General features: G+C 36.5%; 3 protein-coding genes across 3 annotated transcripts in view; 1 reads left to right on the forward strand and 2 right to left on the reverse strand.

Annotated features, from left to right (window-relative positions):
* The window catches only part of LOC103518256 (plexin domain-containing protein 2), a 27,860-nt gene extending 15,516 nt beyond the window's left edge, over positions 1 to 12,344 (reverse strand). Inside the window, exons 1-5 of the mRNA XM_026830123.1 lie at positions 12,308 to 12,344; positions 11,634 to 11,725; positions 11,161 to 11,424; positions 10,054 to 10,120; positions 9,675 to 9,800 (exon numbers count right to left, since the gene is read on the reverse strand). Of these exons, the coding sequence (XP_026685924.1) occupies positions 9,675 to 9,800; positions 10,054 to 10,120; positions 11,161 to 11,424; positions 11,634 to 11,725; positions 12,308 to 12,344 (586 nt within the window). The remainder of the gene's footprint in view (positions 1 to 9,674; positions 9,801 to 10,053; positions 10,121 to 11,160; positions 11,425 to 11,633; positions 11,726 to 12,307) is intronic.
* LOC113471178 lies at positions 4,474 to 9,001 on the reverse strand. Its single transcript, XM_026830122.1, has 3 exons — positions 8,831 to 9,001; positions 7,022 to 7,161; positions 4,474 to 4,615 (listed from the first exon to the last, which is right to left on the reverse strand). Exons 1-3 carry the CDS (start codon positions 8,994 to 8,996, stop codon positions 4,547 to 4,549), a joined length of 375 nt encoding a protein of 124 aa, XP_026685923.1. The 5' UTR covers positions 8,997 to 9,001; the 3' UTR covers positions 4,474 to 4,546.
* Positions 12,345 to 12,725: 381 nt separating the features above from the next.
* Positions 12,726 to 13,136, forward strand: LOC103518257 (craniofacial development protein 2-like). The gene has a single exon (XM_008483318.1). It carries the CDS (start codon positions 12,726 to 12,728, stop codon positions 13,134 to 13,136), a length of 411 nt encoding a protein of 136 aa, XP_008481540.1.
* Positions 13,137 to 13,915: the final 779 nt, after the last annotated feature.

The following is a 13,915-nucleotide window of genomic DNA, read 5'->3' on the forward strand; positions in this document are numbered from 1 at the left end:
AAGAAGAAGAAGAAGAATAACTATAAATTATGTTATGCTTGTTTGTTACTGATTGCTTCCTGGCTATAAACAGGCAAAATAAATATTTTTCTCTTAATTTTCACAACCAAACGTGTTTGTTCTTAATTTTTCCGAAAGTTTTCTATATCATAGTACGAATAATTAATCTAAATTAGCATTTATTGTGTTCTTTTGATGTTTTTTAAGTAGCAAATATTGTTTAAAACAAGTTTTATTCTATTATAAAAAGTAATTCTGAAAGAGAACTACTATAGGTCCTGTTTAAGCAGGCATTTTTATTTCAAAACCTGCCCGTAATACCAGCTCCAAAATGTGATGTCTATACATACATGGAAAATATAGCAAGTCTTTATTTATTATTTGTTCTATTAATACAGCAGCGCCTTTTAACCTACCCAAGTTACTAGATGTAGTGTCACAGCATAGAGCAACTGTTTTGTTAAGTAAATCCCGGTTCAAAGAAGTAGGTATTAGATTTATTTCATAGATGCATAGATTGAATATTAATAGTCCTTAAGCTACAGTACTGAATCAATAATTGTATTATCTATAAATAATTGGCACCTACATACTTACAGTAGGTATATTAGGTAGGTACTAAGATATTTCCTAATGGAATACAATATTTACTGCACAGAATAGGTTGTAAACTTATATTGGTGTTCAATGGAATGCCCAATTCATGAGTTTAAGAGTCCCCATAGCGACCGGTGCCAGCATGGTAGGTAAACATTGGATGTTAGGATTATTGAGATATTGGGAAAAATCCTACAATGCTGCAGTGAGCACCAAAGTTGTGATATAATAACACAAAGAAACTGCATTTACATTTACATATAATTATTATGAGAACATTTTTCATTCCTATTTTGAAAGCCAAAAAATTATACATACCTATAACCAAAAGAATTTCTAGAGAGGTCAATTTTGAAAATTTTCAAGTGCTTACATTATTAGATAGAAAAAGAAATAATGATCGATATATAAAAAATGATGAGACATTAATGATATTAAAAATCATTAATGATGAGACATTAATGATATTAAAAATCAACATTAGCAATATTTTCAAGGCTAAATAATAGAAAAAGCCTTGATATAGTATAAAAACTTCTAAACACATCCATCCATATTCATACATTTTGGTTCCAGAACAATTTCGAATTGATATGTTTCGATGAATACAAAATTTTAGTTTTTCACAATAAAGCGAGACATTAATGATATTAAAAATCATTAATGATGAGACATTAATGATATTAAAAATCATTAATGATGAGACATTAATGATATTAAAAATCATTAATGATGAGACATTAATGATATTAAAAATCAACATTAGCAATATATTCAAGGCTAAATAATAGAAAAAGCCTTGATATAGTATAAAAACTTCTAAAAAATTCCATCCATATTCATACATTTTGGTTCCAGAACAATTTCGAATTGATATGTTTCGATGAATACAAAATTTTAGTTTTTCACAATAAAGGTAATTCCGGTAATGGAAAAAAAGTAGGAAATTTGGGTTCAGCTGACCAAAAGTGGAACTTTAAAAGCCACATATTATTTGTGTCATTTTTGTTATTTTAACAAACAAAGAAAAGAAAATGAAATCAATTTATTTGCATGTGCACACTAAGCATCAAGGCCATGTGAGAAATAATAATAATAAATGAAATAATGGATGATGAAAATAAAGATATGGTATACCTACAATTTAATAAAATAAAGGGCGTTATACTGTATGATGCGAAAAATGATAGGTTATGTTTTTCATTAGAGTAGGAAATTTGGGTTCAGCTCGCCAAAAGTGGAACTTTAAAAGCCACATATTATTTGTGTCATTTGTTATTTTAACAAAGAAAAGAAAAGAAAATGAAATCAATTTATTTGCATTTGCACACTAAGCATCAAGGCCATGCGAGAAATAATAATAATAAATGAAATAATGGATGATGAAAATAAAGATATGGTATACCTACAATTTAATAAAATAAAGGGCGTTATACTGTATGATGCGAAAAATGATGGGTTATGTTTTTCATTAGGTAGTTCTTCAAAGAAAGAAATCATAATAATTAATAGGTAGGTATATTAAAGAACAGAGAGAGAGAGAGAGAGAGAGAGAAAGCCCACGATTGAACAAAAGATAAACTTCCCGTTATTGAAAAATGTTAGCACCCTAGAAATCAAGGGGAGTGAAGTTAACAAAATATATGCAACAAGCATTAGTAACAAATCGTTAAAATATTTTCACTTATACAAAAAAGAAACATGATATTTTGAATTTTTCCATTAATATCGATATATTTAAAAATAAATCGATCGATATATGACGAAAAAAAATATATCGATATATATCGGGGCCCGATATAACTCAGCATCCCTAGATACAATTTACAGCACCCTGCCTGGAACAATCAGCATATTTTTCCATTAATATCGATATATTTAAAAATAAATCGATCGATATATGACGAAAAAAATATATCGATATATATCGGGGCCCGATATAACTCAGCATCCCTAGATACAATTTACAGCACCCTGCCTGGAACAATCAGCATGGTTAGTGGTTACACACTTATATCTGCACCAATCAGATTCTTTGAAAACGTAACCAATATTCAGCAATTGGAGGCAATTCCCGAGAACATAATCCGCGAAAAAGATATCTTCTTCTAAGATATACCACCAGAATATTAAAGTGACCTAAATATAAACATATTATTTAATTTTTATTACTGGCCATCTCACAATATTTACACACTTGACATTTTTTTTGTCTGTTCAATTTGTTCGCTAACAAACTTTTAATTGATTATAAGTTTATAAAAAATCGCGCAATATTTGGGACCAATTTTACGTCATCACTGAATCTAATGGATCTGCAGTTTCGAATTATGGCGCAACTACAAAATCTCACATCAGGTTGTTCGATAAACTACTACTATACAAACGAAATACCTCCACTTTCTGAACACTGGGTACAATATTAGGGATGTTGATGTTTGATATAATGAAATCGATATTTTGAATTTTTCCATTAATATCGATATATTTAAAAATAAATCGATCGATATATGACGAAAAAAATATATTTTTTTCCATTAATATCGATATATGACGAAAAAAATATATCGATATATATCGGGGCCCGATATAACTCAGCATTCCTAGATACAATTTACAGCACCCTGCCTGGAACAATCAGCATGGTTAGTGGTCTGCACCAATCAGATTCTTTGAAAACGTAACCAATATTCAGCAATTGGAGGCAGTTCCCGAGAACATAATCCGCGAAAAAGATAGGTATCTTCTTCTGAGATATACCACCAGAAAATTAAAGTGACCTAAATATAAACATATTATTTAATTTTTATTACTGGCCATCTCACAATATTTACACACTTGACATTTTTTTTGTCTGCTTCTCAAATGGCTATAAAATCACCCCTATACTTGAAAATATTTTTTTTTCTTTACAAAAACCAGGTAACATGAATTTTTAGGAGAAAAATAGGTGGGAGGTAACTATGGAAACTGGAAACCTACAGATTTTAGGACATTTTTTACGAGTATTTTATGTATCTAAAAAAAATGATTAAAAATGTTCTTTTTTGACATTAATTTTAAGATCATATATCTTATATTATAAGAACAAGATCCATTCACAGTTCACACACTGATCGCTCTATCTCGAGAACCACAACACCTAGAAAGCTGAAATTTGCTGGCCCCAGAGGGTAAAAATGGATTGTTTCTAAATTTCATTTTTTGGGGCTACATTTCAACGTGAATCATTAGTGGGACCTATTTGAACCGATCAAAATTAATTTCCCATTTTTGGTGCTTCCCCTATTGCCGGAAGAACATGGAAAAAACGAAAAATTGAATAGGCCATAACTCCGGCCCTGGTTGTTGGATCGAGTTCGAACTTGCACCAAAGTAATACGTTTTTTTTTTTTTTGAGATCTTCGATGTATCACAGGGGTTAAATTTAAAATTTCAAAGTTGCTACCCTTGAGGCCGACCCTGGCCCAGCCAAAATTTGGCGACTACTTAAAAAAAAAGTATTTTCAAAGATAAAATACAACTCCAAATTTTAGCTTCTCATTTTTAACCGTTCAAAAAATATTCAGGGGTTCCAGGATTTTTCGAACACTCTGTATACTTACAGAAGGTACTTAGGTAAAAGTGAACTGTTTCAAGGTGTTTTGACATTCTCAGTGTAAAATCCATTCTATAAATACAATTATATTTATTTCTATTCTATATTTTTATTCTACTTACAGAAGATAACATAGGAATCGGACAGGCCAACTTTGACAGGGTGTTATATACTTACAGAAGATGGTCTTATCCATAACATAGGAATCGGACAGGCCAACTTTGACAGGGTGGTGATCATCATCAATAGCCACCACAGGGATTGACTTGTACACGAATGGCGCACACTGGCTGTACAAATCGACGCGTGTAGCGAGTGAGGGGGTGTGTAGCGATGATGTCATGAAGATATTTACATGTGTATCGTAGCGGCTGTGTAGCGAGCCTCACCTCGCTTCATGGTCCATTGACTGGGTCGGTACTGGAACACAGAAGAAAAGGGATAAATAAATCTCAATTTCGGACCCGAATTTCGAAATTACTCACGAAAGTGACCCTATTCTGTGGGAGTAAACGGACTTTTCAGTCTCATTCTTGAAGTATTAATAAATAAATGTCTTTTCTTTGTGTTACTATATCACAACTTTGGTGCTCACTGCAGCATTGTAGGATTTTTCCAAATACATATATCGCAATAATCCAGCTCCCAATTACCTACTGTATGGCTCCACTTTTTTTTTAAGTTTAATTACTCCCGCCTGTCCTGCCTTCCTTTACCTCCTGGCGTCGATTTATATTGCCTCTGAATAAGTTGTGGAGTTTTAAACTTTACAGCAAAAAATATCATTAATGGTTTTACCGAAAAAAATTGAACACTGAACAGCAGATTGAGAAAAATTGCCCGACAGTGTAGAAAAAACTTAAAAAGGCGCTATATTTCATATTTTTTTTTTTAGTAAAAACAGATTGGCAAAAGATTTGAACACTTTTCATCTGAAATTCTAAACTCACAGGGGGTAATTTTTACAAGAAGATAAAAAATAAAGCTGCTCACATTAACCATATTTTGATATTTTTCATTTGTACAAAGAAAAGAAATAATATTTACCCCCTTTTTAAAAAATCCTAAAAATAGCAATATTATTCTAACGTTTGTCGCCTATTTACAAGTTCACAGAATGGTTGGTAAGCAAGAAAACAAAGTATTTGCTTACACTATAAACGAAGAGAAAGCAATATTTTCCTACATACCAACCATTTTGTATTACCCATCCAAATATGATTGATAGTCAAAATATATTTTGTCAGATTTTGCAATTCCTCATACCTCAAAACCAATAGGTAGATATAATGTTCCCAATTATGATCTTCAGCTCTTGTGTAGAAGTTCAAAATTTGGAATTATAGACCACAATTATAGGAATTATAGACCACAAAAGTGTGACGTTATTTTGACAAAAAATATTGGCAAGGAAAATGAAATTGAAGTTTAACAGATTGAAAGTCGCTAACAAACTTTTAATTGATTATAAGTTTATAAACAATCGCGCAATATTTGGGACCAATTTTACGTCATCACTGAATCTAATGGATCTACAGTTTCGAATTATGGCGCAACTGCAAAATCTCACATCAGATTGTTCGATAAACTACTACTATACAAACGAAATACCTCCACTTTCTGAACACTGGGTACAATATTAGGGATGTTGATGTTTGATATAATGAAATCGATATTTTGTTAATAGGCCTTATAATTCTTAATTTTAATAGGCCTTATGATTTTAATAGGCCTTATAATAATCTTCAGCTCTTGTGTAGAAGTTCAAAATTTGGGATTATAGACCACAATTATAGGAATTATAGACCACATAAGTGTGACGTTATTTTGACAACAAATATTGGCAAGGAAAATGAAATTGAAGTTTAACAGATTGAAAGTTGCTAACAAACTTTTAATTGATTATAAGTTTATAAACAATCGCACAATGTTTGGGACCAATTTTACGTCATCACTGAATCTAATGGATCTACAGTTTCGAATTATGGCGCAACTGCAAAATCTCACATCAGATTGTTTGATATTTTTCATTTGTACAAAGAAAAGAAATATTACCCCCTTTTTATAAAATCCTAAAAATAGCAATATTATTCTAACGTTTGTCGCCTATTTACAAGTTCACAGAATGGTTGGTAAGTAAGAAAACAAAGTATTTGCTTACACTATAAACGAAGAGAAAGCAATAAGCAAATTATTTTCCTACATACCAACCATTTTGTATTACCCATCCAAATATGATTGATAGTCAAAATATATTTTGTCAGATTTTGCAATTCCTCATGAAGTATAAACAGGGTATTTTCTATTCTATTTAAAGTACAAATCACCTTTCAGAATGAATCATACGGTATTGACCTCAAACTTGTATAACCAAAGTGCTGTATTTTCTCCAGCTCTTCCATGTGATGTGTTAAGAATTGGAAGATATCATTTAAGATTTCAAACCCCCGACCCTGATATTGTTGAAAACTTGAACACCAATGAAGTTTTCCTCCGAAAAAGATGACCATAATATAGTAATAATAATGGAATTTTAAGGGACTTTTCATAAGTAGGTTTGGAAATTGAAGGGACTTTTCATAGGTAGGTTTGGAAATTGAAGGGACTTTTCATAGGTAGGTTTGGAAATTGAAGGGACTCAAATTGAAGGGACTTTTCATAAGTAGGTGTGGAAATTGAAGGGACTTTTCATAAGTAGGTTTGGAAATTGAAGGGACTTTTCATAAGTAGGTTTGGAAATTGAAGGGACTTTTCATAAGTAGGTTTGGAAATTGAAGGGACTTTTCATAGGTAGGTTTGGAAATTGAAGGGACTTTTCACACTTACCCGAATGAGAATTTGTCCAGAGCTACTCATAGGGTTGTTATAAGCATACACGGCCCATACTACAACACCCACAAAGGAGGCCAAGCACAGCAAGGTGAAGAAGAGAGACGAAATGGTCATCTTGTGAACTTCGGCCGTTTCTGCAAATGGGAAAAGAAAATTAACAGATGAGCATCCTAAAAAACCGATGGCCTATATTCTAGAGAAAAAAAAATCCAATGTTGTTGGTGGTGGTGGTTGTTGTTGTTGGTGTTGTTGGTGGTGGTGTTGGTGGTGTTGTTGGTGGTGTTGTTGGTGGTGTTGTTGTTGGTGTTGGTGTTGGTGTTGTTGGTGTTGGTGGTTGTTGTTGTTGTTGGTGTTGTTGGTGTTGTTGTTGTTGTTGGTGTTGGTGGTTGTTGTTGTTGTTGTTGTTGTTGTTGTTGTTGTTGTTGTTGTTGTTATTGTTGGTGTTGGGGGTGTTGCTGTTATCCAATGATGTTGGTGGTTGTTGTTGTTGTTGTTGTTGCTGTTGTTGTTGTTGTTGTTGTTGTTGTTGGTGGTTGTTGTTGTTGTAGCGGTGTAGCTGCACCGAGAGGGGGTTGATGGTCTCTAGCCATTACTTGGCCTGTCTCGAACCGCAGTCAACTATCACGTTGGTAAAACTCAAACTACCTACTACTCGAATTAGTCAAATTTACCTACGCTTTTTTCAATTACATTTTACTCTATGAAGGGTTACAATTACAGCACTCAAATAGAATCACACAACACATTAACACGTTATTGAAGAAAGAAAAGATCTCGAACCGCAGTCAACCATCACGTTGGTAAAACTAAAAATTATCAATGTCTTCCGAAGGGTTACTCAAACTACCTACTACTCGAATTAGTCAAATTTACCTACGCTTTTTTTAATTACATTTTACTCTATGAAGGGTTACAATTACAGCACTCAAATAGAATCACACAACACATTAACACGTTATTGAAGAAAGAAAAGAAAAGAAAAGAAAAAAAAAAAAAGAGAGAGAGAGAGATTTGAAGAGAGAATTAAGGAGAAATAATATTTTAAACTTCTTCTAAAGAGTTACACAAACTAATCAATTAAAATCACACTTTACCACACAGAAAAAGAACGATTTATAAGATTTCTCTTTTTCGATTTACAAGATTTAAATTTTACCGTTAGTATTATTGGTAAGCGTTAATCATACAAAAATTATTTCAAAGAAAACATCATTTTAACCACTTTGCACTAGGAATTTAGATATTGAAATCAAAGTCACACAATATTTTACTCGGAATTAATTATTCAGAAGCCACGACAATGAAAAAGAAAGCTACTTTCTGTGTTTAACCTATAAAAACACTGGTCACTGGGTATTTTAAACTACATTAAAAAAAAACATTTATTTACACAATTGAAGGAGTTTCAACAGTTAAGTCACACAAACAATTCACACGGATAGAAAAAAACCACCCTTTCGGGAGGGAGGGTTTCAAACCTTCGCTTTCCTTCCGATTGTCTCCACCAGAGGTCACTTTTGTTCCCTTGCTTTTCCCCATAGGCCGGGCCAGGTCGGGTTTAGCCAGTGTGTACTGGGGCTGGCGTATCTTCTCCAGCTTGTGGTTGGGTGGTAGGAGCAACCTATAAAAACACTGGTCACTGGGTACCTATTTTAAACTACTTTTTTTTAACATTTATTTACACAATTGAAGGAGTTTCAACAGTTAAGTCCTACCTCAAAACTACAAATTTAAATTAAAAATCACACAAACAATTCACACGGACAGAAAAAAACCACCCTTTCGGGAGGGAGGGTTTCAAACCTTCGCTCTCCTTCAGATTGTCTCCACCAGAGGTCACTTTTGTTCCCTTGCCTTTCCCCATAGGCCGGGCCAGGTCGGGTTTAGCCAGTGTGTACTGGGGCTGGCGTATCTTCTCCAGCTTGTGGTTGGGTGGTAGGAGCGCCATGGGGGCCGTGGCGCTTTCCATTTCTTCCAAGTCTGAAGGTGCACGGTAAGGATGATGGTTGTGTTTCTTACAGCGATTTAAGTATTGGGATACACGAAGGAAAATGCCTCAACAAATTGAAAACAACATTTGTTGCTTGTGAAAAACCCAGATATAAAAAATTCCTTATTCAGGGGAAAATACACACAAATCTCACTCATGTGCACTTAATGAAGAAAGAACAACCCCCGGAATGTGAGATCTGCTCCTGTAATCTTACAGTTAAACATCTCCTTAAATGCTGTCTCAAATACCAAAACATTAGGGACCCTAATGATCTGTATGCCTGTTTAAATGATGATACTACCCCTGTTCTTGATTTCATAAAAAAAGACCAACCTCAAAATGTAAACCTTTTCCTATCAGTGTATATAACATTTTATGTTTATGTTAGCACACTTCAATAAATGTTAATTAAAAAAAAACTTTGTCTATAAAAAGCCTTATTCGGAGGAAAATAACTGGGTTATGTGATCCATTTATTTGTAAAATTAATTTGACTTACCAGTGTCCAAATATCTAATAACCGAATCATTGGTCAGACTCGTATCGAAGTTGGTTTCCTTATTCAGGGGAAAATAACTTTGTCTATAAAAAGCCTTAGTCGGAGGAAAATAACTGGGTTATGATCCATTTATTTGTAAAATTAATTTGACTTACCAGTGTCCAAATATCTAATAACAGAATCATTGGTCAGACTCGTATCGAAGTTGGCCATCAGGGGAGCAATAAACTGAGTAGCCGCCAACCAAGGATGCGTTTGTTCACCCGTGTACAGGAATCCACCTGTTGTAATCGTAACGTTGTGCACCACGTGGCCGTAGAATGGGTCGAAGTTGGCCATCAGGGGAGCAATAAACTGAGTAGCCGCCAACCAGGGATGTGTTTGTTCACCCGTGTACAGGAATCCACCTGTTGTAATCGTAACGTTGTGCACCACGTGACCGTAGAATGGGAAATCAAACGATAGTTTTTGAGTCTGTAAATACAAGAGTTTCGGTTGATATAGTGTTATATTATTCAGTGTACAGGAATCCACCTGTTGTAATCGTAACGTTGTGCACCACGTGACCGTAGAATGGGAAATCAAACGATAGTTTCTGAGTCTGTAAATACAAGAGTTTCGGTTGATATAGTGTTATATTATTCACCAGTGTACAGGAATCCACCTGTTGTAATCGTAACGTTGTGCACCACGTGACCGTTTCGGTTGATATAGTGTAGGTTGGTTGGTAAGCACTAGGACGCGGATTCGATTTCCGACCGGGGCTGATTTTATTCTGAACAGGTAAAGTTCGTTCTCGGAACGGCTGGCTTTCTCCTAGCCTGTCTTCCTTCTCTCTTCGGTTTCGAGACGACAAGACAGTTACAATTCCCTTTATCAAATCTTTATCGTGTTGACCCAGCACCTAAATGGGAAGTATTGTGTCTCTTCTCGTCCATCTGATGAGAGGCATACTACGGGATGGGCATGCTAACCTGTCTTCCTTCTCTCTTCGGCTTCGAGACGACAAGACAGTTACTCCCTTTATCAAACCTTTATCGTGTTGACCTAGCATCTAAATGGGAAGTATTGTGTCTCTTCTCGTCCATCTGATGAGAGGCATACTACGGGATGGGCATGCTACGACACAGGCCCCAGTCTAATGTAACAGTTGTTTCATTGTTACGAAATGAAAACGGCGGTGAAACACTCATCTTGTTAATCTAAGCAATCAGTTTGTTTAATACATACATAATATTAAGTAATCTGGTTGTTTAAACGGAGTTTAAACTCTCTTGTGGCCCCCGGTTTTAAAAGAAAGATATCTCTCTTGAAGAAAGAGCACTTGTTTAATTTCATAACTCACCACCGCTCTCCTATGTGCGTTGGAGGCCCCGGTTTTAAAAGAAAGATATCTCTCTTGAAGAAAGAGCACTTGTTTAATTTCATAACTCACCACCGCTCTCCTATGTGCGTTGGATCACCAGTCTAATGTAGCAGTTGTTTCATTGCTACGAAATGAAAACGGCGGTGAAACACTCATCTTGTTAATCTAAGCAATCAGATTGCTTAGACGGAGTTTAAACTCTCTTTGTAGCCCCCGGTTTTAAAAGAAAGATATCTCTCTCGAAGAAAGAGCATTTGTTTAATTTCATAACTCACCACCGCTCTCCTATGTGCGTTGGACAGGATATCATGCGTCTTGGAGTTATGCTCATTGAGTTCTACCCATAGACTTTTAGCTCTCGCTTCATCCCTACTCACACTACTATTATAGTACGTATGTGAGTCATTAGTAGTACTGGTTATATTATTCGCCGCTAGGGTCTTATTCGATAGGTCATCGGGAGGGAGTTCACCGAAATCTTCGCTGTAGGGGGCCGAAGTAGAGGTTGGTAGCGGGGGCAGGCTGTGCTCATCGACCGCCTGGTTAGGGGTGATGGCCCCTTAGCTCTCGCCTCATCCCTACTCACACTACTATTATAGTACGTATGTGAGTCATTAGTAGTACTGGTTATATTATTCGCCGCCAGGGTCTTATTCGATAGGTCATCGGGGGGGAGTTCTCCGAAATCTTCGCTGTAGGGGGCCGAAGTAGAGGTTGGTAGCGGGGGCAGGCTGTGCTCATCGACCGCCTGGTTAGGAGTGATGGCCCCGGGGAGGTTAGCGTTGTGCTCGTCCACGGTTTGGTTGGCGGCGATGGCTCCGGTTGTGTTGACGGGAGGCACTGATGGGGGAAGAATGAATGAAAATTTGTGATGGCCCCGGGGAGGTTAACGTTGTGCTCGTCCACGGTTTGGTTGGCGGCGATGGCTCCGGTTGTGTTGACGGGAGGCACTGATGGGGGAAGAATGAATGAAAATTTTCAATTGTTTATGAATAATTTTGTTTAGTTTGAGATAATGGTCAAGTACTATATCATACATATTTCTGGACAATTTGGTCTTCACTTGACTGGAGTTACAGACCATCCCGCTATCCCCTATCTAATAGACGTTAACAAACAAGACTACAGATAAAAGGACAGACGAGTTGATATATTTCGACCACTACTATGGCCATCATCAGAACAACATTCTGATATGATAGCCATAGTAGTGGTCGAGCTCATAGCTCATGGCGAGTCAGAACCATGTAGTTCAAAGTTTTCCCATAATATTGTTGGTAATGTCGTTCAGGACAAGTACTCGTACACAACTATCCCGTCACTACCATGAACGAAATTACCTTCAATATAATGGGAAAACTTTTGTACTACATCTTTCCGACACCCATGAGCTCACGTGATACGACAGTAGTGTGTTGTTACCTAAAGACCCGCCTAGTAGCTCAAAGTTACGGGACATTTCGGTACCGCGCTACGATTTTGGGCCGATAGAACCACATTGTTAACTCCGCCATAAGCGGCTGCTGATCACATGATGAGTAAGTACTTATGCCAGTCCCAAGCCTGGATAAAGGAGGAGGGTTGTTCAGTGGGTTAGCGCCCCGCTAACGTGAAACGAACTTATGTTCAAAATGCTGTGAAGCCTCAACAGAAGCCTCGGAACAACGGACTGATGTGCAGGCAAAGAACTCGGAACTCTAACCTGGATACGAATACTGGACAACGGAAAGGATTTGACGTTACTGATTTAAAATTGGCCACCTGGAATGTCAGAACCCTCCTCCAACCTGGGAAAATGCAAGAGGTGGCCAATGAAATGCTAAAATATAATTTTGACATAATGGCTATTCAAGAAATAAGATGGCAAGGCCAAGGAAAAATCGACAAGAAAGATTTTAGCATCATCTACAGCGGGCCCAATAATAAGACCGGACAGTTGGGCACCGGATTCATGATAAACAAAACAGTGAGAGACAGCATACTGGACTATAAAACAGTGAATGATAGGATATGCAAGATACGACTGAAAGGAAAGTTTAGAAATATCACCATAATTTCAACACATGCGCCAACTGAAGAAAAGTCAGATGAAGACAAAGAAGTGTTCTATGATGTATTAGACAATTTACTCGCTAAAATCCAAAGATATGATATCGTCCTTGTGATGGGGGACTTCAATGCTAAAATTGGGAGCAAAGAAAGTCAAGCCACTGTGGCAGGTCGATCCACGCTGCATGATTTCAACCACTAAAACGGAGACTATCTGGCGGAATTTGACAGTATGTAATTCCGCCCGGAATGGAGCAGTTGCAAATGGGTAAAAATTATTAATAAAAGGTCGATTCCTACGTAAAAAGTTGTGAAAAATGTAAATATGAGGCCAAAAATCCGAAAAAGTAACTTTAAAAGGTCGAAAATTCAACTTTTAATTGCCGTTCTAATGAAAAAGTTGAAAGAGTTGTGACGTCAGATTTCACGTTAAAATGCGCAGAAACGTTTGCGCACAAACAAATGAAGCGGGAGTCGAAAATTATAACGTCATCGCTTACGGGAGCGTATGCCGTGACGTCAAAGTTTACGATTTACCGGTATTTTTTAAATTTATGTCGGGCTCTAGAAGTCGTAGAATAAAAAGAAAAAATTCGTTGGTCCTCATTTTTCCTGCTCTATGACTTTGCAATATCATCCAAGTAAGCGCAACTGATCTACTGTAGGACAATCGAGCAGAATCAATTAAAGAAATAAATAGCCAGATTAGGTAGTCTAGAGAGCTTGGAAGAGAGCGCGCATGCCTTGTAAGCGCTAGGTCGCGGGTTCGAGTCCCGCCCGGTGCGAACTTTATCTTTAGATTTGTAAGGGTCTGTTCGCAGAAGAGCTAGCGTCCTCCTTTTCGATAACCCAACCTTTAGGGCTCTTTGTCCCTACACCCAACCCTCAGAGTGGGCTTTTTATGTACCCTGCCTCGGTGGTGTAGTGGTCAAGGCGCTCGCCTGGTAAACAGGAGGGCGTGGGTTCAATCCCAGCCGAGGT

The sequence above is a fragment of the Diaphorina citri genome, unplaced genomic scaffold (genome assembly GCF_000475195.1).
Source record: "Diaphorina citri unplaced genomic scaffold, Diaci psyllid genome assembly version 1.1 scaffold2132, whole genome shotgun sequence".
Lineage (NCBI taxonomy): Eukaryota > Metazoa > Arthropoda > Insecta > Hemiptera > Psyllidae > Diaphorina > Diaphorina citri.